Source organism: Leptinotarsa decemlineata, unplaced genomic scaffold (assembly GCF_025532065.1).
Source record: "Leptinotarsa decemlineata unplaced genomic scaffold, Ldec_3_MD MMD2_P_RNA_scaffold_11, whole genome shotgun sequence".
NCBI lineage: Eukaryota > Metazoa > Arthropoda > Insecta > Coleoptera > Chrysomelidae > Leptinotarsa > Leptinotarsa decemlineata.
The window spans coordinates 5,732,589-5,754,634 of NW_027412525.1; the positions used below are offsets into that span (position 1 = coordinate 5,732,589).

The following is a 22,046-nucleotide window of genomic DNA, read 5'->3' on the forward strand; positions in this document are numbered from 1 at the left end:
AGCTGTCGCACCCCTACGAAGGACAACCCTCAGAAGTCGAAACTTGTGCGAGCTAAGGATTAACGAGGTCTTAGCTTTTAACGTGTGATTCCTAACACGGGTTGGACGATAGCAAGTGAAAATCGATCGTTCAGCCTGGGGCTTGAACCACCGACCGACACGGCAGTCCATTCGAGTGAGTGAACAAAGCACCCACGTCGAACCGACCGGCTACCGACCGATATAGAAATTACAATGACCATATCACGTGATTATTCGCAAGGATGGTTCGTAACAATACTTTTGTCTCAATGAAGTCAAATGAGAATATACTTAAAATTTCTTGGCTTCTATAAAATGTAGACATTTTCTGCCATCTAGACTGCATACTGTCAAAAGGGTACGATGAACATACTTGATAATAGGAAAAATTCGTAGATTTTATAATTTCATCATTTGAAAAATAAAGAGAGAATTTTGTCTTTACAATTTCATAGGCTATGCTACTTTTGCTAACTGATTACATGAATAGTTATTTTCTATGATTAGCATTAAACGTCAATTTTAGTGAAATTTAGTGATATTGAAGTGATACTTTCAATGTGTAGGCATTAAAAATTATTTTTTGATGCTTAGTCGTTAAAAAATAACTTTTTTTGAAGTTCTGCTCTGCATAAACACTCGGCCGAAAAAATACTCTAATAAATTAACCACTGTATACTGTAAGTATATTTTTGTGGAAAATATAATTAAAAGCAGATACTAATGAAAAAAAAAAGACCCAATTCAGATTATTATTATAGTTTCCACTCCAATATTAATAACATTAACGAACCGATAGTTTTTTGGTATCCAACAAAAGTCGTTCACTAACATTTTTATTTTACCAACATCGAGTAATTTTTTCACTCGATAACTCTCAAACCTGCTATCCAAGAACATATAGAGAGGTAATAAGAATTCAGAAACACATATCTAACTTCAATAGAAAGGAAGAGGCAAAGAACATTAATGAAATCTGGCTACCTCTCCTCAATTTTACGCAAACTTGAAGAAAAATGAAATCATGCCCACCTCATCGCATTTGATAATGACCACCGCAGTAGTTAACAAAACGTCAGGCATGAAAACCTGCGAACCACGGCCAAAAACCCGGAAAATAGCTTTACACAATAAAATAAGAAGACCACAAAGTCAAAGATTTCAATTTCTTGGCTTATATTATATTATCATCTTTCGGTAAATACGGTCTATCCGATAAAAAAATGTTAGAAAAAAAAATATAACATCCGTTCAAAATAAATATTAAAAATGATGAGTTATATCCGTTATAAAAAAAAAAGATTTTACTTCGATTTTTCAAACACACTGGACGAATAATCGCAGAAAAAAGTATGTTTTGAACAGAGAAACAGATTTATTGCCTATCTAGACCGTAGAACGTGTCTAGGTCTCAGTATTTCAATGGTTTTTCGCACTTCCTAATTTCAATAAGTTTTAGTCGAAATTTCAAAATTAAACTCAAAATTCCGACAAGTTGGCAAGTTTATCAAGAGTTAAACTTATTAAAGGGAAAGAAATATTTCATACTCGGCTCTTGTCATTTTCAGAACCTTCCTAATTTTTTAATATATGGATAATTCTATATTCAATAACTGGACTAACGTAGCAGTTTCATTTCCGATATATGAAAGAATTCGGTCTCAAACCGAATTGATATTTTTAAGAAAAAGCAGGAAATTCGTTTTTTTTCCATTTATGTTTCCAATTCCAGTCGGCGGAAATGAAAATCAATTTTTGTTAGGTAGAAAACCCCTCTTTCACAATTTACGTCAGCAAAATCTCATCCAGAGAGATGATTTATTATATTTGCCGTGACCGTGACATTGATTATTATCCATGATAAATGACCTCTCGGGTAATCCCTCTAGCCATTCTATTGGAACATGAACCGTATTTTCCTACAACAAAATATAAACTACATTAGAACATGAACTATCAAATAATATAGTCACAGATTTTAGTAGTGTAGGATCCGACACCACACGGTTGACATCTCGGTAAATTTTTGATACGCTATTATGCATCATCAAAGATGGGGGACCCCATACCTCAATGCCTCATGGGGGGTACCTCATTGAGAACATACTAGTTCATTTCATAAACGACACCTCACGATTTGATCTCCACAAACTTTATTTGAAAAATATATATCACAACATGTTTCGCTAACATCGAGTGATTTGAATACTTCAAGTTACTTCTTACACTAATATTTATATACTACAGGTAACCATAATTGAGACTACCTCCAAAAAATTACCTAAACCTCTACCAAAGATACCTCTTCAATTATGAAGAGTACAGGGTCTTCGGCGTTGGAGTGGACGGCTTCACAGTTATTATTGTCAGATATGTTCACATTGGGTATTTCATCACTGACACCTGTGTTAGTGACTTCGTTGATAAGGTCTTCAACGTCAGTTCGGGCTATGTTATTACTGCTAAGATGATTTCCGTCGTTGTTGGCTCCATTGTTTGTACTCACATCTATGATGGCAGGTACAATAGGAGAGTCCGTAACGATGGGGTTTCAAAATAAGATGAGGGGGGATTTTCGTCAATATCGACGTCATTTAGATTGGGATTTTCATCCATCTGAGGGATAATTGATTCCTCATCTCTTGATCGATTTGGTCTAATAGGAGTGTTATTGGAGATATCCAAAATATCCAAAATTTCACGATGGTCTCCGTTGGAATCATCTGTAAAATTTTGTAATTCGTTTGTATGTATTTCCACTCTAGATAGTGCGTCCGCGTTGGTGTTCGACTTAACCTTTTTATAGATGATTTCATAATCGAACTCCTCTAGTTTGAGGCGCCATCTCACTAAGCGGGAGTTGGGTTCTTTGAGTGACATCAGCCATTATAGGGGCTTGTGATCGGTGAAAATTTTGAATTTTCTGCCATACAAGTATGGTCTAAAATATTTAGTAGCCCACACGATTGCTAAGAGCTCCTTCTCGATAGTAGAGTAATTTTGTTCAGACTCATTGAGTGTTCTAGACGCATATGCGACTGGTTTGTCAGAACTAATTGGTCCTTGAGAAAGGACGGCTCCTAGGGCAAAGTTGCAATATGTCAGGATTGGTTCATTGATAAGCAATGTTTTGCAATGTTCAAAACATTGTATGAACTGAGAATTGTGGACGATTTCTGCACCTTTCTTCAGGCACATTGTGAGAAGTTTCGTCAATTTGGCGAAGTCTTTCATAAATCTCCGGTAATACCCGAGAAGTCCTAAGAACGCTTTTATTTGTTTTCTTGTAGTTGGGATAGGAAATTTCTGTATAGCCGATATTTTGCTGGGGTTGGGTTTGATCCCATCGGTCGTTATGACGTGTCCCAGATAGGCGGTTTCCTTTTTGAGAAATTCTGATGTATCCACCTGAACTTTAAAGTTTGCTTTCTTCAAGCATTTAAATATTTTAGAGAGGTTGTCTATGTGCTCCTGGAGCGATGAAAATGAACACGATAATATCATCTAGGTAAACTAGACAAATTTTGTTAACGTAATCTCTGAGGATGTTATCCATACAGCGCTGAAACGTTGCTGGAATGTTCTTGAGACCCATTGGCATCCTCAGGTGCTCATAGTGACCTCCTTCAACATTGAAGGCTGTCTTCTCAATGTCAGAGGGATTCATTTGAATCTGGTGGAAACCAGATGCCAAATCAAGTGTTGTGAAGTACATAGACTTGCCTAGTCTATATATATCCAATTCCTAACATCTGTGATGTTAGGAATTGGATACTTGTCATCGATCGTCTTCTCATTGAGCTTACGATAATCGATGACTATTCGCCATTTTCTCTTCCCAGATGCATCTTCCTTTTTGGGCACTATCCAAATAGGAGACGACCAAGGGGACTTGCTGGGTCGTATTATATTCTGGTCCAACATTTTACGAATTTGGGATTGAACTTCCTGTTTATGGATGAAAGGATAACGGTATGACTTCGTATAAACCGGAATTTCATCCTTAGTTTTTATTTCGTGTTTTATTTTAGTTGTCGCAGTTAATGGTTCACCTTCTCTGTAGAAGATGTCTGAAAATTGTCTACACAGTGTTAGTAATTGACGTTTCTCTTCAGAATTAAGGTGATCTGTCCTTATTATGTTTTAAATGTCACATTTAGGTACACCCTGTAAGTTTTCAGAGAAGTGAATTTCAAACGTATTTCTCCAGTCATGTTCGCTTATGGTGGGGAACTCTGGAAGCTGATATGTATTATCGTTTTTAAGGGATGCGGTTTTAACCGGGTATAGCATGGTTAATTTGGTGTCGTTTCCCGTTGGATTTAAAATTTCGACAGATGCTTTTCCTTTGTATGCTACAGTTAACGTTTCCGGAATCAGGCATGACAAGATTTCTTGTTTGGGTATCACAATATAACCGTCTGGACAGTCAACAGGAATTTGTGCGGAAATTTTGGAATTTTTTTGAATAATTTTTTGGAACAAGAGAGTTGGGTTCGATGTAAAATATTTTATAGTTATGGTCGATTCAGGGGTTATTATTTTACTATTAATAAGATCTAATCGGCTTTTTAACAATTGCAAATTATCGATTCCCAATAGGCCATCGAATATATTGTGAAATTTATAAAGGAAAAATTTTATTTTCTTATTTATTTTTAGTTCTTCAAAAGCCGGAATTATAAGAGACGAATTATGATTTGAAGTATTGAAACAAGTCGATACCGAAAAAAGTTCCCCAAGAATAAAATCTTTGAAGTATCGATTAGCAATTACTGGATCTAAAAATGAACGTGTTGAACCCGTATCGATTAACAATTTTAGAGGAGGTTGTTTTATTTCAATGAAAGGGAGCTGCCTTTCTTCGATGTTATTTGTTTCAATAATTAAGTGTGGTCTTCTTGACCCTGGGCCTCTGGAAAATTTTCTGGATCAAAATTTTCTTCATCATATACTTATTCGTCTGGTTGATAACTAGCGTTATTTTCACCAATTTCGTCTGGGGTTGAATCAGAGTATTCGACGACAGGGACAGAACTTTGTTCAGTATGGAAGAGTTCTTCCGAAATGAAATTTCTATTCTGATTATTATTCTGGAAGGTGTTTGGACGAGTTTGTCTGAGAGTTGTGCCATGTGATATGCCACTCATAGGGGTAGGTCGAATATTATTTGTATTTGGTCTGTTTGGAGGATTCTTCCAAACATTTTGAGGTCTCCCGAATACTTGAGAATTCGTGAAAAATCTTTGAGGGGGCCGGTTGATCGGCCTTATAGGTATAGGTTGACTTGGAAATGTGGGGCGTTGTACATTGCCATTTGGCTGATGAAAATTTGGTGAAGAAAAAGTAGGTCTCGGTGTATTGAAACTAGTAAGATACGTAACATTTGGAGGTCGACTTTGTTGATTGTAATTAGGGCGAGAGTTGTTTACTTGAGGTTTTGGGAAGAAGTTTCTTTGTAAATTCAAAATATTCATTTCGTCATTGGGAATTGTCAAAGCATGTGGTAGTGATGAGCCCTTACTCTCGTACCATATGGTTCTTTTAAACCTACCAGAAAAACGCGTGAAGTTTGACCAGTAAAAAGTTTTCTTTCACATTTTTTATCAACTTCGGTGGTAGTATGTAAGTCGATATAGTTACAAATAGTGTTTAAAACATGAATACGATTTGAATAAAACTGCTGCGGGGTTTCATTCCCTTGTCTCATATGCATTAAAGTTTGATTGAGAGAATTTAGGTCTCTGTGATCTCCAAAATTTGATAATAATGTTACCAGACAAACGATTACTTGGATATCTTAGGTGAACACGGTTACTTATCGGCTATTAATGCATATACGAGAATAAAAGAAAACACGAGATCATGTATCGATCATATTTATATTTATAAACAGCAGGCCCATACTACCAATAATTTTACGTACAGATATTACAGATCATTTTACCACTATGACTCAAATAGTTTTACAAAATGAAAAACAAATATACGGAAGCGCAGAAGGGTCACATATTTTTATTATTTGTTTCTTAGAAATTACGACTTTGAATCTCGAAATTTCGACTTTCATCTCGAAATTTCAACTTTTATCTCGAAATTTCGACATCAAAGTCGAAATTTCGAGTTTGAAGTCGTAATTTCGAAATTACGAGATTAAAGTCGAAATTTCAAGATTGAAGTCAAAATTTCGAGATTAAAGATATTAAAAAAAGAGATTAAAAATATGTGGCCCTTCTGCGCTTCTGTACAGATCAAATAATATATGAACCTGTGAAATGTATCTCTCAAATAAATTATAAACAACTCAAAAGTGGATTATCTCGGGCCTGCTGGGATAAGTATATGCTTTTTGTCAATATAATCCAGTCATATATGTATTAGTAAATGTGAAAAAAATCAAAATACAAAGTAGTGAGAAAAAAAGAAAATTATGGATGACAAATTCACTAATGAAATCTGTAAATTAAAATAGTAAATTGTACACTGAGTTACTGAAAAATCCTGAAAACCTGCAACTACAGAGAGAATATGAAAAATATAAAAATAATCTTTGCAAGCTTTTCTATATTCAAAAACTGAGACCCAACGGGTGTCCCACATTTTATGTGACAGGCAATATCTGGTTTGTTGAAGGAGATACACAAAAATGTTTCATATAAAAGTTTTAGGAGTTCATGAGAGCTATATTTTGATATAATTTTTAAATATACAGGGTGTTTGGTGTAGGTGCTACAGACCAAAATTCCATTTTTTTAAATAGAACGCCCTATATATCATTACATATTCAGATGCTACGTTAAATTCTGATATCATTTCATGTTTGGTTTTTGAAATTCGGTTACGGCGTTGTTGAGTTATTGCTTAAAATGTAAAGTCTTGAGACCGACTATTATTTTTAAAAATATCTCATACAATTATTCTCTCTGCATCAGATCACATGAAAATTGTGTGGGTGTTCGAAGTAATGGTTTCAATTTTCAGTTGTGGAATTTAGTCAGGAATCATTTTGAATATGAAACAATTGCTAAATTGAAAGAGGTGTAATCGAAAACAAATCTTTAATTAATAACAATGTAAATAATATAACTTGATAAATCATTTCATAAGAATGGTAGGTACCTAGAAATAAGTCATGAAAATTGTTCAAAGTGATGCCCATTAGATATTATACAGGCTTCCAAACGTCGAATCACTTCTCTCGTACAAGTCGCTCTTATAATATCAGGCGTAATATCACTGCACGCTAGTCGAATTTTCATTTTCAGATCATCCACATTCAAAGGGGGAGTAGTGAAAACAATATCTTTTAAATAACCCCATAGGAAAAAATCAAGCGATGATAAATCTGGGGAACGAGCCGGCCACCGAATTGGACCCTAATTACCAATCCATCTATTTGGGTACGTTTTATCCAGGAACAACCTGTGAATTGTGAGGAGGAGCACCATCTTGTTGCCACCAAATTCCTTGTCGTTCTGCTATGGGAATATCTTCCATCAACTGGATCAAATCATTTTCTAGAAAATGTAAATATCGCAATCCATTGAGATTTTCATTGAAAAAGTAAGGTCCTACGATGCGGCCATTGAACAATCCACACCATACATTAATACCCCAAGTAGTTTGAAAATTACTTTCGCGGACCCAGTGGGGATTTTCTTGAGACCAATAGTGACTGTTATGTCGATTCACAACTCCATTATTGTGGAATCGCTATTCATCGCTCCACAAAATTTGACTGAATATGTTAGGACTTTCATGTAATATTACCTGAATACAAGCAATGAATTCAAGTCGTCGTTCAAAGTCCGTGGGTTTCAAACCTTGTACCAACTGAATTTTGAATGGGTGGTATTTATTTTCTTTCAGAATTCTCTGTACATTAGATTTACTCACACCGACTTCTTCTGCAAGAGTACGGATAGAAACATGTGGATGAATAATAATATAAGCCAACACATTGATCTCTAAATCTTCAGTTCTAACAGATCTCGTATGATGACGATGCTTTATAGTAGAAGGAAATGACCCAGTTCGCAATTTTTCTACAACTCTCGAAAAAGTCATTCGTGACGAAATGGGTCTGTCTGGAAAACGTTCTTGGTATAGACGTTGTGCTTGACGGCAGATTTTCTGACATTTCCCAAAAATTAATAACATATCAATGCAATCACTTGGACTAAACGCGAAAGGCATACTGGAGTTTTCGCACAAAGAACACAGTTACTGTTTTGCAAAGAATCACTGAATCGAACTGGCAAGTAGATACAATTCAACAACATTTGTTACTATAGCATCAACAAGCATAAGCTACTTGATGAAATTCTGCAATATAAAGCAATTCACCCTCAAGTTAGTCACATTCTCAAGAATTTCAATATTATATTCAACTGATATCGATATCGTATCGTAGAGGTGAGAATAATGGTTTGTATTCAGTAGTAGTCTAGTTCAATTTAATAAAAGATATAGACTGGATTCGTGTACGAGTAAATAAGTTTTTTTGAAACTTTATATTTAAAGAAAAGTGCAATAACTCAACAACGCCGTAACCGAATTTCAAAAACCAAACATGAAATGATATCAGAATTTAACGTAGCATCTGAATATGTAATGATATACAGGGCGTTCTATTTTAAAAAATGGAATTTTGGTCTGTAGCACCTACACCAAACACCCTGTATATTTAAAAATTATATCAAAATATAGCTCTCATGAACTCCTAAAACTTTTGTATGAAACATTTTTGTGTATCTCCTTCAACAAACCAGATATTGCCTGTCACATAAAATGTGGGACACCCGGTATAGACCGATTTCTCTCATTACGAAATTCAATAAGATCTTTGAGAAAATTATAAAAATCAGTTTATCCAACTATCTGGATAAATATAGACATCTATCTGATAAGCAGTACGGTATTGAGCTGAAAAAAATCATATTTATGGAGCATTAGATGAATGTAGATCATGTCTTGTCATTTTCGTAGACCTTGTCAAGGCTTTTGATACCATGAACCACACCATTTTAATATCTACACTGGAAAAAATTGGGATAAGAGACAATTGTCTACTGTTATTTAAAAACTAGCTTGAAAATCGAACACAATGGTCAGAATAAATGAAACACATAGTGATTTCAAAACACTTGAATGAAGGGTACCGTGCTGGGGTCGATACTAATATCAATATACATAAACAGATTATTTTCCATTCAGAGCAAAGTTGCAGTATCAGCTTTGCAGATGATACTGCAACATTTTATAAGGACGAGTCACGGCCTACTTTGAAAAAAAATTTAAATCAAATTTTTCCCCAATCAAATCGTTCTTTGACAACAAGCTTCTAACTATCACTATAGATGAAACTTATTTCTTATCTTTTTCTAATTACGAAAGAACAATGCCCAAATTTGATTCTCTATCTCTAGAAAACAATACACGAATAATGTCGGCAAATATAATAAAATATTTTGGAATAGTTATAGATATACAGTGTCACACATAAAGTCCGCATCAAATGGGATTTTTTTTGTTCATCTCTTCAATCAACTTTTGATATCTCCATTAGGTTGTGCTTTAAAAATGATGCCAAATGACATGCATATGACCGATCAGGTGATTTTTCTTCCCTGTCCAATTTGACATTTTTTCCAAAAAATGTTCAGAAAAGCAGTTATTGCTCGAAATTTCGAAAATCGGTAAAAAAAAGATGATTGTTTTTTCATTTTTTACTCATATACCAATTTTTAGCTCTCTAATACAAATTTAGTTTTTTTTACAGTTTTTCGAAAATTTGACATTTGACGATTTCTCAAATTTAGCCAAACCTCAACAAAGTTAGTGCTTTATCCCTACCTTATCTTTCCAACGCATTTTTATTACCAATTGCAATTCTGAATACAACTTATTTCGCAAAAATTTAAAACACCAGAAAAAATTATGCCAAAAATGATGCAAAGTTGATACATTTTTTAAAAACAGATAAATATTTCACTTTATTTCTACTTTTTACGAAATAGCTTGATACATTAGCATAATTAAAAAACAATATCAATGAAAAGTCAATAATTTATTCTTTACTGCACTTTTCAAACAGTTAAACTTCGATTTACTAATTACGAAAAATTACAACGCAATTAAACTAAGGGAAGGAATTATACGAAAGTAATTTCACATTTACTAAATATCTTTAATGAGGTATGAATGAACAAAATTACTTCAGAAATCAATTTAGATTTTGTTGCCTAGCAAACTAAACCGTAAAAAATTCTAACAAACATCTGTTAAAATAAAGTTATAATTTAAATTAAGAACAACAAATCAAATCGAAACATATGCCTAAACCATGTAAAAACCAATAGAAATACAAAATAAGAAGTCACATTTCGGTGTGCCTTCCACCACGTTCAATGCAATCAATTGTCCTTTTCAAACATCTTTAACTGCATTCGTTATACTACGGGGTTTCGTGCTTACAACACATTCTCGAATAACTGCCTCTGAATGGTTTATATCTCGAAAAGGTCTTTGCTTATACACCTTTTGTTTTGAGTAACCCCACAAGAAGACATCTAGTGGGGTTATATCAGGAGATCTAGGCGGCCAAAAGTGTTCCATATTGCGACTGATTACTTTGCCCCTAAATATTTCCAAAAGACGCTCTTTAACCACCCTTGTAGTATGAATAGGTGCACCATCACACTGATACCACACAACATTTCTTACTTGAAGGGGCATATTATCCAAAACTTCAGATAGTTCGGTACTCACAAAGTGTAGGTAGTCCGCAGAATTTAAATTATGTCTAAGAAAGTATGGTCCTATAATTTGATCGTTTAATATGCCACACCATACATTCGTCTTAAACGAATATTGATCTCGACATTCGATTACGAAATGTGGGTTTTCTTTTGCCCACCACCTGCAGTTTTGCGAGCCCACAACGCCATTCGAAGAGAAGGTCGCTTCATCTGTCCATAAAATTTGATAAGGAAAATGATAATTTTCTTCTTTTTCCCTTTGACACCAAAAAGAAAAATACAAGCGCATATCGAAGTCCCTTTCTTTTAATGTATTGATAAATTTCGGTTTATAAGGTGTAAATTTATTTTTGTGTAAAATACGTCGTACACTCTCTCGGTTAATATCTGTTCTATCTGCAATATCTTGAATACTTGTTTTTTATGTTCTACGACATCCAAACATATTTCAAATTCCACTTCTTCAGTGTGTCTACATAGAAGGCTGATGTGCTTTTCTAAAATTACTCTCAACCGTGCCAGTAGATTTAAACTTAGCTATTATCCTACTAACTGTTGACTGATGAATATTTCTTGCAGGATGTCTGGCATTGAAAATATCAGCTACTTGTCGGTGACCGGTTTTCTCGCCGCATATTAAAACGATTTCAATTTTCTCTTGAAGATTTAGCATTTTTAACAACACACTAGACAACGAATAAACTATTTTAAATCTAAAACTGATAAACACTATTTTGAGTTATTCAACAAATGTCATATGACAATAAAATATTTTGCTTATTCAGTTCAGTTCATTTGTTTCCACAGTACCCTAATGGAGATATCAAAAGTTGCTTGAAGAGATGAACAAAAAAAATCCCATTTGATGCGGACTTTATGTGTGACACTGTATATCTGAAATGGGACCATCACATCAACTTCCTTCTGAAAAAAACTTCGATTTGTTCTTTATAAATTACGACAGTTGAATGATATTCGTGACCTGAAACAAAAAAATATTATTTATCACAGTCTTGTGGAAAGTCACATCACTTATGGACTACTCGGATGGGAGGATATATCTAAAAGTCACATCCATTCTATTGAAGTCATTCAGAAACAATTTCAAGTCATACGCTTTATGAAGAGTCGGGATTACTAGATGTAAGACAATTGTATTACAAAAAATTGTAATATAAGACAACATAAACACAAGAATTAGTTAGTGTAACTTACCCATGACTAAAGTACTAGGCATCGTAAGCAGTTCCAATGTCCTCGTGTACATGAATCGGTGTGCCAGAAATGTCATTAATACTTGAGTCCAAAACTATACAACAGCTCACCTTCGAATATTCAACAGATACGTAATATCAACCAATTCGAAAGTAAACTAGTCAGATTTGTAAAGAACTTACCTAGAGAGAGTGTCCATAATTTAATTTGATTCAATAATATAAGACAAAAAAATAAATAGTTGTAAATCATGAAATTTTAACCTCACACTACTGAAATATGAACTTGGCCCTTTCTGCCTTGTACTCAATAATACATACCTTCGATTTTGTCTATCAATGCGGGAATGTATGACATTGATATTTTATTATATTCAATTCAATTTTTGTTTTATGTGAGTAATTGTGATTGTGTTATATGTAACATTATTTTATTATTTGTATTTGTTAATTTAACCACACATAGGGTTGAACCCTCAGTGGATATGCAATTCATTCATCATTATCTTCAAGATGATGATTCTATTTTGTATGCAACATGGATGAATGAATATTATCATTATTATTATATTAGCTGCAGAGTTTCAAAAAAACAGCTGAATATATTGGTGGACGCTGACTATACAAATGGATACATTTTTACGGAACTGAAAATATATTTTTGATCGTCCCATATCTTGCAAATATTTGAAGTTGGATAGTTGGTTCAGGTGCAAATTATGATTGCCCTCTCATGTGCTATAAGTAACATCAATTGCATATGGATATGCAGAAAAACGAATATTTTGTCAAAAAAAGTTCGATAAAAATTACCAAAAACAAATTTCAACTCTCTATATACCCTGCAGTTTTGATTCTAGAAACTTTTGTCATTTGAACTTTCTGATTCACATATTGTGGACTATTTCATTTTAAAAATTCAGATCGATACGATGAATATGAAATTCCAGATATTTTGAAAAGTCGTCAAAATATCAAACTTTGACCCCCTGTTGAGTCCAAACGCCGGCATTCAGAGAGTTGGTGCAATGGTGTTTTTGTTTAGGATGGCATAGGCTACATCATATTGAAATTTCAGCGATTTTCATCGAAGCCGGTTTTCCATAAGATGAGTGTCCTTCGAAAAAGTACTATAAAGGTTTATATCATATTTCTGCATCGATTATTACAAAAATGCAATTATATCCTTTGTTTTCATTTGCAATTTGATTCATAGTAGCTAAACCAGCGGCCTGTATTAGGTCATGTCGTTTTTTGTGATTCTTTTTTATTGGCCTGTGGAGCTATCAAGTTACAATACATATCGTACCACTGTTTCGTCAGCAAACCCATTTTGGTTCTTGGCATTTGTATAGACTGTATGTAGATAAGACCTATCGAAGTGATAACTAGCTTCATAAACGACCCTGGTGGAATTTTGAATTCATCTATATGTGTGACCTTTTGACAAGAACAGAATGGAATTAAAAATAAATATGATGATGATTGGAAAATTGAATCGTTCCAAATATGGCAAGTGAAAAAGAAGAATAATTTGGATAGTGAGCAGGCGGAAGACCAAAATACATGTTACTTGTCAGTTCTCAGAAATATTATGAATCTGCAAGAAAAAAAGAATTGGGTAGCAAAGGTTTTCAAAAATGTGAAACGTTTTTCTTCTAAATAAAAATTTTGTTTTTCCAAAAATTTTTAGTTTCAATTAATATTCAACATATCATCCATTTTTCTCCAAACGGCATTGCATTATAAATTGAATGTAAAAATTATTGGACACATGTTTCTTTGAGGTTTCTAGAGGAAATTGAATAGTGTAACCTTTGTTGAGAATAGTATGGTATGAAAGATTGTCTAAAGTTTCGTTTTGATTCTGATAGGATATTCTCAGTGGCAGTGTGGAAATATTTAATACTTTCAACTTTTCCTGTAATCGGAATGGTATAAGTAGTATTACCATTTTTGTCTAATATATAATGAGTTTCACTGGAAGAAAGGTTTTTGCTACCGCAAATAGTTAATATACATTTACTGTGGAATTTGGAAGTTTGACAAATAAAAAATGCTAAACCTGTTTGTGGTGATGGTAGTGCTGTAACAATAGCTTCTGAAGAAATTGAAGAATAAATGAAAAAAAAAAGATTGCATTTGTTCGGTGGCATTTGTAATACTGAAACAAAAAATAATTGAATTGATTTCATTTTTGTGATCAGGAGTATTGCCAGCTGCTGCTTAGGAAGCAACGAGCAAACGTAATCTATCCACTAGTCAGTCAAGGTTAAGGTTGAGTGGTGGTGGAGGTTCAGAACCGTCATAAGCATTCTACTTACATTTGTTCAAATTACTCTATTCTACGATTCTACGATTTGACATGAATAATAAGGCATTACTTGTTGGTCCACATAAATGAGACTACAACCAAACAAATGGCAGGATTCATTATCTGCAGTGGTAAATCACGTCAGATATACGTCACGAGTCATCTGCCGCCTCAGACATAATACTCTCTTCTCCTGGTGTTTGAAAGTAAAATTACGTTCAGAATATAGACACATGCACTTTAATACTCAGTTCCACCCAATTACATCATTTTATTAATTGCGTATAAAGTTTTCACAGCCTTGCGAAAGCCTTTAAGTTACGATATACTATTCAAACGAAATAAGGTAGGTAGGTCGGTAGCCAAGCGGTTCTGCGTGGGTGCATTGTTCACTCACTCGAATTGACTGCTGTGTTGGTTGGTGGTTCAAGCCCTAGTCTGAACGATCGATCTTCACTTGCTATCGTCCAACCCGTGTTAGGAATCACACGTTAAAAGGTAAGACCTCGTTAATCGTTAGCTCGCACAAGTTTCTAATTCTGAGGGTTGTCGTTCGTAGGGGTGCGACAGCTGGTTAACGGAAAGAACAGATTTTAAACAGATTTTAAACTAGGTAAATGTGGAGCTGTTCACATAAGTTGTATGTTACCATATTATTTTATGCATAATCTCTGTTTTTAGTTATTTGTATAGAAATATATTTCGAAATATTTTATTTGATGTGTTTTTTTCATGATATACAACAAACACCAAAGAACACCAAAGAAGTTTCAAACTGAAAAAGATTAATTTCACCTTGCCCCTTCAATTCAAATAAGATTCCTCTTGGCTGGGATTTAATCAAATAGGTGAATGAATGTCATTACGATGTCATCGATGACATAAGTAGATCAAACTTATTTCGTGATATTGAAAAATTTTAATTCATGAATGAATTATCTGTATTTTCTATAATGTTATCCAGATTGGTACTGAAGAGCCCTAAGGCAAGTGTCTTACGGCGAAACATCGATGTCTACCAGTGAGAATAACAGTGTTTCATATAAGTGCAATTTGTTACCATTCTTTTAAAGTAGAACTCCTGTGAATGAAAGTATTTGTTTCGAAAGAATTTTTTTTCTTTTGTGTAATTCAATCTTTATATGAAAGTAGTTGTTTCAGGAGGGCTATCTTCCAGTTTGTATCTGAAAGTTACTTCTTTTGTATGATCTACACATCCTTGTATAGAGTTTCTTATTTTCAAATTGATTACTTCCTTCCTTTCTTTGAAAGATTCCCACATTTTTTTGTATCAAGATGGAGTAGTAGAAAGCCAAAAACTTTCTTTCCAAAAAAAAAATAAAACAACAAACAAATTGAACACAAAAGAAGTTTCGAACTGAAAAAGATTAATTTCACCTAGGTTTGCCATCTTTCAAACCCCCTAACCCTAATGAACGACCTCACCCTTTATAAATTAATTTTCATGGATTTTCGAAAATTATTCCTCATTAACCACTCATTGAAAACCAGAATCCTGGTTCAACTACTTGTCTTGCAGTGAAAACTGCTGTATTAACTTTCAGATACAAATTGCAATAAAAGCCCTTCAGAAATAACTACTTTCACAAAGGACGAATTTCGTTCGATAGTCGATGTCGAAACTTGGCTGATCAACTAACAGCCTTGGGGAACCATCTGTGATAATGGTCGATTGAGACTTCTGTTGATCCTATAAATCGTGTCTTCGTGAGGGGAGATGGCATCGCTGCCTCTACTTACTGAGACTCGTCTTTCTCTGTTTTAAATTGTAGAATAGTCAATGTATCAATTCACCTGAATAAAGTACTGTGAGGTTAAACGCGCCTTCAATAAACTCAATTTGATACCTCACGTTTCTACTCCATACATAGTAAATAAAAGAATATTTAAAAAATTACTAACTTAATAACCGAAACTTTTATCTGAAACATTTTCTTTTGATAACTTTCCTCCTTCACTTCAAACTCCTATTCAAAGCTCGATGTGACACACTTAGTCATGTAAGATTGAAGACCTCACAAACAATATCATAACAAAAGTAATCACAAAAACACAAAATCTCCAGCGGATCTGCTAAAACATCAATAATCCTTTTCACAATTGCATTTTCGTCTTGCAGAATCCACCGACGTGAAATCCCCCTCGGCCAGAACAATAACACTCCGTTCCAGCGGGTCCACCACGACGCCTGACGGCGACGAGCAAAACAAAGAAGACGATAAACGATCATCGACCGCCACCGCCGGCCATTACGAAGGGTCCAAGAACGAAGAAGATAAGGCGGCCATTCGAATCCAGGCGGTGTTCCGCGGTCACCAAACCAGAAAAAGTATGAAGCAGCCCGCTAACAAAGTCGAGGCGTCCACGGCGTCTTCGGCAGAACCGACGAGGGAACAGCTTGAGGAAGAGTTCCGGCTGGATGATAAAGGTAAGAAATTTGGAATAGCGAATTATATGAATATTAGGTTTCATTGGGAAAGAATTATTTAACTTGATACCGGTTGATAACGAAAAATTTCAAAGGCACCGTCCTAACGTTTCTGGGGTAGAAAATTTGAAGTTTGAAACAAAGTGTTCAAAAAATTAATGAAACCCTATTTCGGTTCAACCGGAAATGAACCCAAATATATTTATAAAAACCATTTGAAAGAACATAACATTCTCTATTGAAGAGAGAAAGACAAAGAGTTGTTGCTGAAACTTTCAAGATATAACCTTCGTCCTACAGTCTAGTACACATGTACTTTTTTTGTAACATTTTTCAGCCCTGTCCAAAAATTACGAGCAAGGTGTCATTTGATTCGTATTTTTGCCTAGAAAGTTTAAGGAAAGGTCCGAAAACGCGCCGATAAAAATTACAATTAAGTGAAAAAAAAATTGGGCTTTAGTTTTTTCTTAATATCTCGGAAAATTTTCAAAATTTTGGAAATTTGAAAAAAGATTTGAAAAGATCAATGAATTTGCGTAAAAAAAAGTCCCGACTCCCGAAACTGTATCTCGATTATTTATAATTTTTACAGAGCCCTGAAAATAGAGCCAAAAATGGGTAGTCTGGCTTCCGCGCGCCTTTCGTCACTCTGACATAAAAACAAAAAACATTATTTATACATATTAAATATAAATATTAAGGAATGAAAAAATTCATGTAATGTTGGGATACATCAATAAACAATAATACGCAGTCAAAATTTTTATCCCAATTTTAACGTTAATTATAAATTTGTTAATTAATAACTTTTTCTGAACTGAAAGTTAATATAAAAATCCCTATAATTATTAAACTATAACCCTGGCATTTTTTTCCTTTGGTGAAGTTATCCTTAATAGGCAAAAAATTAGATTACCGTTGCCAAAATGAAAAAATTGTTATTTTCTATTTTTTTATTAACAATTGAAAATTATAATTTGATAAAAAATACATTACAAATTTTTTTCTTTAATTTTTTATTGTTTCAATGTCTCATGGCTAAAAACTAACTGATATTTTTTTTAATTTTTTACAGCCATTGTTAATAAATTTATTATAAACAAATACATTGTTTATAAGCAATTTGAAATTTTTTTTTGCATTATGTTAACTGAAAAAAATCATGATTTTTAGAAAAAAATGGTTTCTTAAAAAAATTTCTTTGTTGCTAAAAATGCGTTTGTTAATTAACAATCTTTTTTTGCAACTGAATATTAAAATTAACGAACCTTTTTTTTTTAATCATAAATTCTATTGTTTTTTGAGGTTTTGAAAAACCTTTTTTTATTCTTTTTTTAATTGTTTATTAAAAAAAATTGTTGTAAACAAATTATTTTTTTAATTTTTTTTTCAATACTTTGTTCTATAATAAAAGTAACTATGTGTTTTTTTCAATTCATTCTATTTTTTATAAAACTTTTAATATTGTGATATTTATTCTATTTTTCATGAAACTTTTGATATTGTGATATTAAAAAAAACACATACCTAGTTACTTTTATTATAGAACAAACAATTAAAAAAAGAATAAAAAAAGTTTTTTCAAACCTTAAAGAATAGTAGAATTTATTATTAAAAAAAACGATTCCTTAATTTTAATATTTAGTTGCAAAAAACGATTGTTAATAAACAAACGCATTTTTAGTAACAAAGAAATTTTTGTAAGTAACCATTTTTTTTCTAAAAATCATGATTTTTTTCAATCAACATAATGCAAAAAAATTTTTCGAATTGCTTGTAAACGATGAATTTGTTTATAATAAATTTATTAACAATAGCTGTAAAAAAAAAATATAAGCAATTAGTTTTTAGCCATGAGACATTGAAACAATAAAAAAAAATTTGTAATGTATTTTTTATAAAATTATAATTTTCAATTGTTAATAAAAAATAGAATATAACAATTTTTTCATTTTGGCAACGGTAATCTATTTTTTTGCCTATTAAGGGTAACTTCAACAAAGGAAAAAAAATCCCAGGGTTTTAGTTTAATAATTATATGGATTTTTATATTAACTTTCAATTCAGAAAAAGTTATTAATTAACAAATTTATAATTGACGTTAAAATTGGGATAAACATTTTTTGACTGCGGATTATTGTTTATTGATGTATCACATTACATGAATTTTTTCATTCCTCAATATTTACATCTGATATGTATAAATAATGTTTCTTGTTTTTATGTCAGAGTGACGAAAGGTGCGCGGAAGCCAGACTACCCGCTTATGGCTCTATTTTCAGGGATCTGTTAAAATTATAAATAATCGAGAAACAGTTTTGGGAGTCGGGACTTTTTTTCATGCAAATTCATTGATCTTTTCAAATCTTTCTTCAAATTTCCAAAATTTTGAAAATTTCCCGAGATATTAAGAAGAAACTAAAGCCCCATTTTTTTCACTTAATTGTTTATATCGTTTGTAATTCTTATCGGCGCGTTTTCGGACCTTTCCTTAAACTTTCTAGGCAAAAATACGAATCGAATGACACCTTGGTCGTAATTTTTGGACAGGGCTGATAAATGTCACCAAAAAGAGCTAAATCGAGTACATGTGAACCAGACTACTAGCAATTATGCTGTTTGGCACTTCAGGTTTCATTCGACCACGCCCTACCAGCTCAGATTTTGATTTCTTTAATCTTGACTGCGGCCATAAAAGCCTATGTTCATTTTTTCATATATGAAATTTTTTTCCAGCGATATGATGCAAGTAACCATTTTCTTCCAAAATGGCATCGTATGAGCCATTTTCTCTTAATTCAATATATATGAGCTGCACTATGACGTCTTCTATGGAAATATTGTCAAGTAACTTTGTGTAATCAGAGACAAAAGAAGAGTTTAGCCCAGTTTTCGAATGAAAATTAAAGAATTGAAAGTTTTTCCAAATTCACGTATATATCACAATTTTTGTCAATGTTATTTTTTACTATATTCAACACAATTTTTTCAAACTTTCCATTTTTTCACTGGCACATAGTATCATCGCATAGTCTCTCTGTAATTTTTTTGTAGTGAAAATAGTCATTTCTGGATTTTCTGGCCGTGGTCTGCAGGTTTTTGTGCCTGACGTTTCGTCTACTGCTGTGGTAGACATTTTCAAAAACGAGGTGGTAACGTATTAATGCGTTGGGTACAACAGGAACAAGAACAAGAGCACCAGCGCGGGTATTGCGACCGTTACCACATCGCTTTTGGAAATGTCTTCCGCAGCAGTAGACGAAACGTCAGACATAAAAACCTGCAGACCATAGCCAGAAAACCCAGAAAATAGCCACCATACAGTTATCTCTGGTCGTGAAAATTTACATTCTTAGGTTTTTAATTGTTTTTCCATCACAGATTACGGCTCCAATGAACTGTTCCTTCCTTGCGAATTTAATTCATCACTATAAAAACTGTTGACGTTCAACGCGGTTCTGATATGATGCTAATGTTTATTTGTAGTTATGTTCAAACCTATGTATTCAGATTGTGTGAATGACATGTATTTTGTAAAAACAGTTGTATTTATTGTTAATAAACAAGATTCAAGATTTGTATCACATATTTCAATTTGAAGTTGAAAATAGGTTATAACTCAGCAATTTAAAAGAAACAAATGAATGGCGCCATTTACAATAATTTCGTTATCATCTGGAATACTCGTAGGCAGATTGATTAAAATGTACGCCACCCTGATGAACTCGCTATTGTATTTGTAGGTATTTGTAAATATAGAGTCGTGACTATAAAATACGTTTTTTATGCCTTTGAATGGCGAGATCTATGTGAAGTGCAGTATCTGAATTCAAAAACAGCGTTTCTAGTTTTCATAACATGAAAAATTCTGACCCGTGAATTTAATTTTTGATAATTCTTTTATTGAAATCTCACATATGAGTAATTAAATTTCGAAAAAGTTGAATATTATATTATAAAGATAATTGGCAGGATTATTCAATGAACTAACATTTTGAGTGTTTTCGAAAAATATCCTATCTAGGTTATAAATAAAATCGTAGAAATAACTTATAACTATTATCAATCTACCACAGCTTTGCTTTCCATAGTACAACGGGGGCTGATGTGTATAAGACACTTTTCCTTACATCATATATATTTAATACATGTATTCAACTATCCTTGTATCTTTTTAGCAAAAATTGCCAATCCTCACATACAATCCTAATGACAACATTCTCTATGCAATCTCAAGAGCCTTCAAAAAAATCATAAGTCTTCAAATCTTGACAAATTACAAATACTGTCTTCCGTTGAGTCAGGTTCTCATTCAAACAATAGCTGTATAACCGATTTGTTGAACGTTATAGATGATATTCACAATTTGGTTGACAATAATAATTTATGTATACTGGCACTATTGGATTATTGTAAGGCTTTTGACTCGATTAGCCATCAACTGTTACAAATTTTACTGAAATATCGAAAATTTTCAACCAATGCTCTTGAACTCGTGAAAAATTATTTTAGCGATCGTTGTCAGTATGTGATATTGAATTAAATCAAATACGATATTCTCGATATTCTAGAACAACTTCTGTTCCTAATTTATACTTGTCAATTTCCTCGCTGCCTTCGCTACTAACATACATAGTTATGCTGATCATACTCAGATATACATGAACTTCGATAAGCTTCTATTGCTCATGGTTGCTGAAAAATCAATGAAAACTCAATGTTAGCATCAGTATTGATAATGTGTAGTTAGCCATGGAAACTAATAATGAATATATGACGAGGTATTGAATACTCAACTGGTATTACGTTTCCAAGCATACCCTATGCTTGAATTGAAAGAAGTATTTTTTTCAGGAGAGATTAGTTTTTGGGAAAAAACATTTGTTGCTTCCTTCTTCACCATATTTGTAAAAATGTGAGATTCCTCTGAAGGAAAGAAGAAAGCCATTCAGTTCAATATAAACTATTTACAAAAATGTTCATAGTTTATACAAAGTATTTACTATCAGATCCAAATTGCAATAAAAAGCCCTTCAGAAACAACTACTTTCACTTGAAAAGAGTATTGTTACGTTTTCACCCATGGGTTTAATAATAATTGACTACACTCTATAATGATCAAACTCAAATTTATTTCACAACAGAACACTTCAACTAAAACTTCAACTATTATTCAAATGTCTATCGCACTGTCACTGAAACTTGAGTGTCCCAATAGGTGAGTGGATCGCGTTTATTTTTGGCAATCGAAGGCGGTAGAAAATTCGTTGGAATTCCATCGAAGCTGT

At 33.1% G+C, this 22,046-nt stretch overlaps 1 protein-coding gene across 5 annotated transcripts in view; it reads left to right on the forward strand.

The window, feature by feature from the left end:
* igl (IQ calmodulin-binding domain containing protein igloo) overlaps positions 1 to 22,046 on the forward strand; it is a 244,310-nt gene that overhangs the window by 166,403 nt on the left and 55,861 nt on the right. For all 5 annotated transcript variants that reach the window (XM_074170362.1, XM_074170365.1, XM_074170367.1 and 2 more), the window contains one exon: positions 16,450 to 16,758. In XM_074170362.1, the coding sequence (XP_074026463.1) occupies positions 16,450 to 16,758 (309 nt within the window). The remainder of the gene's footprint in view (positions 1 to 16,449; positions 16,759 to 22,046) is intronic.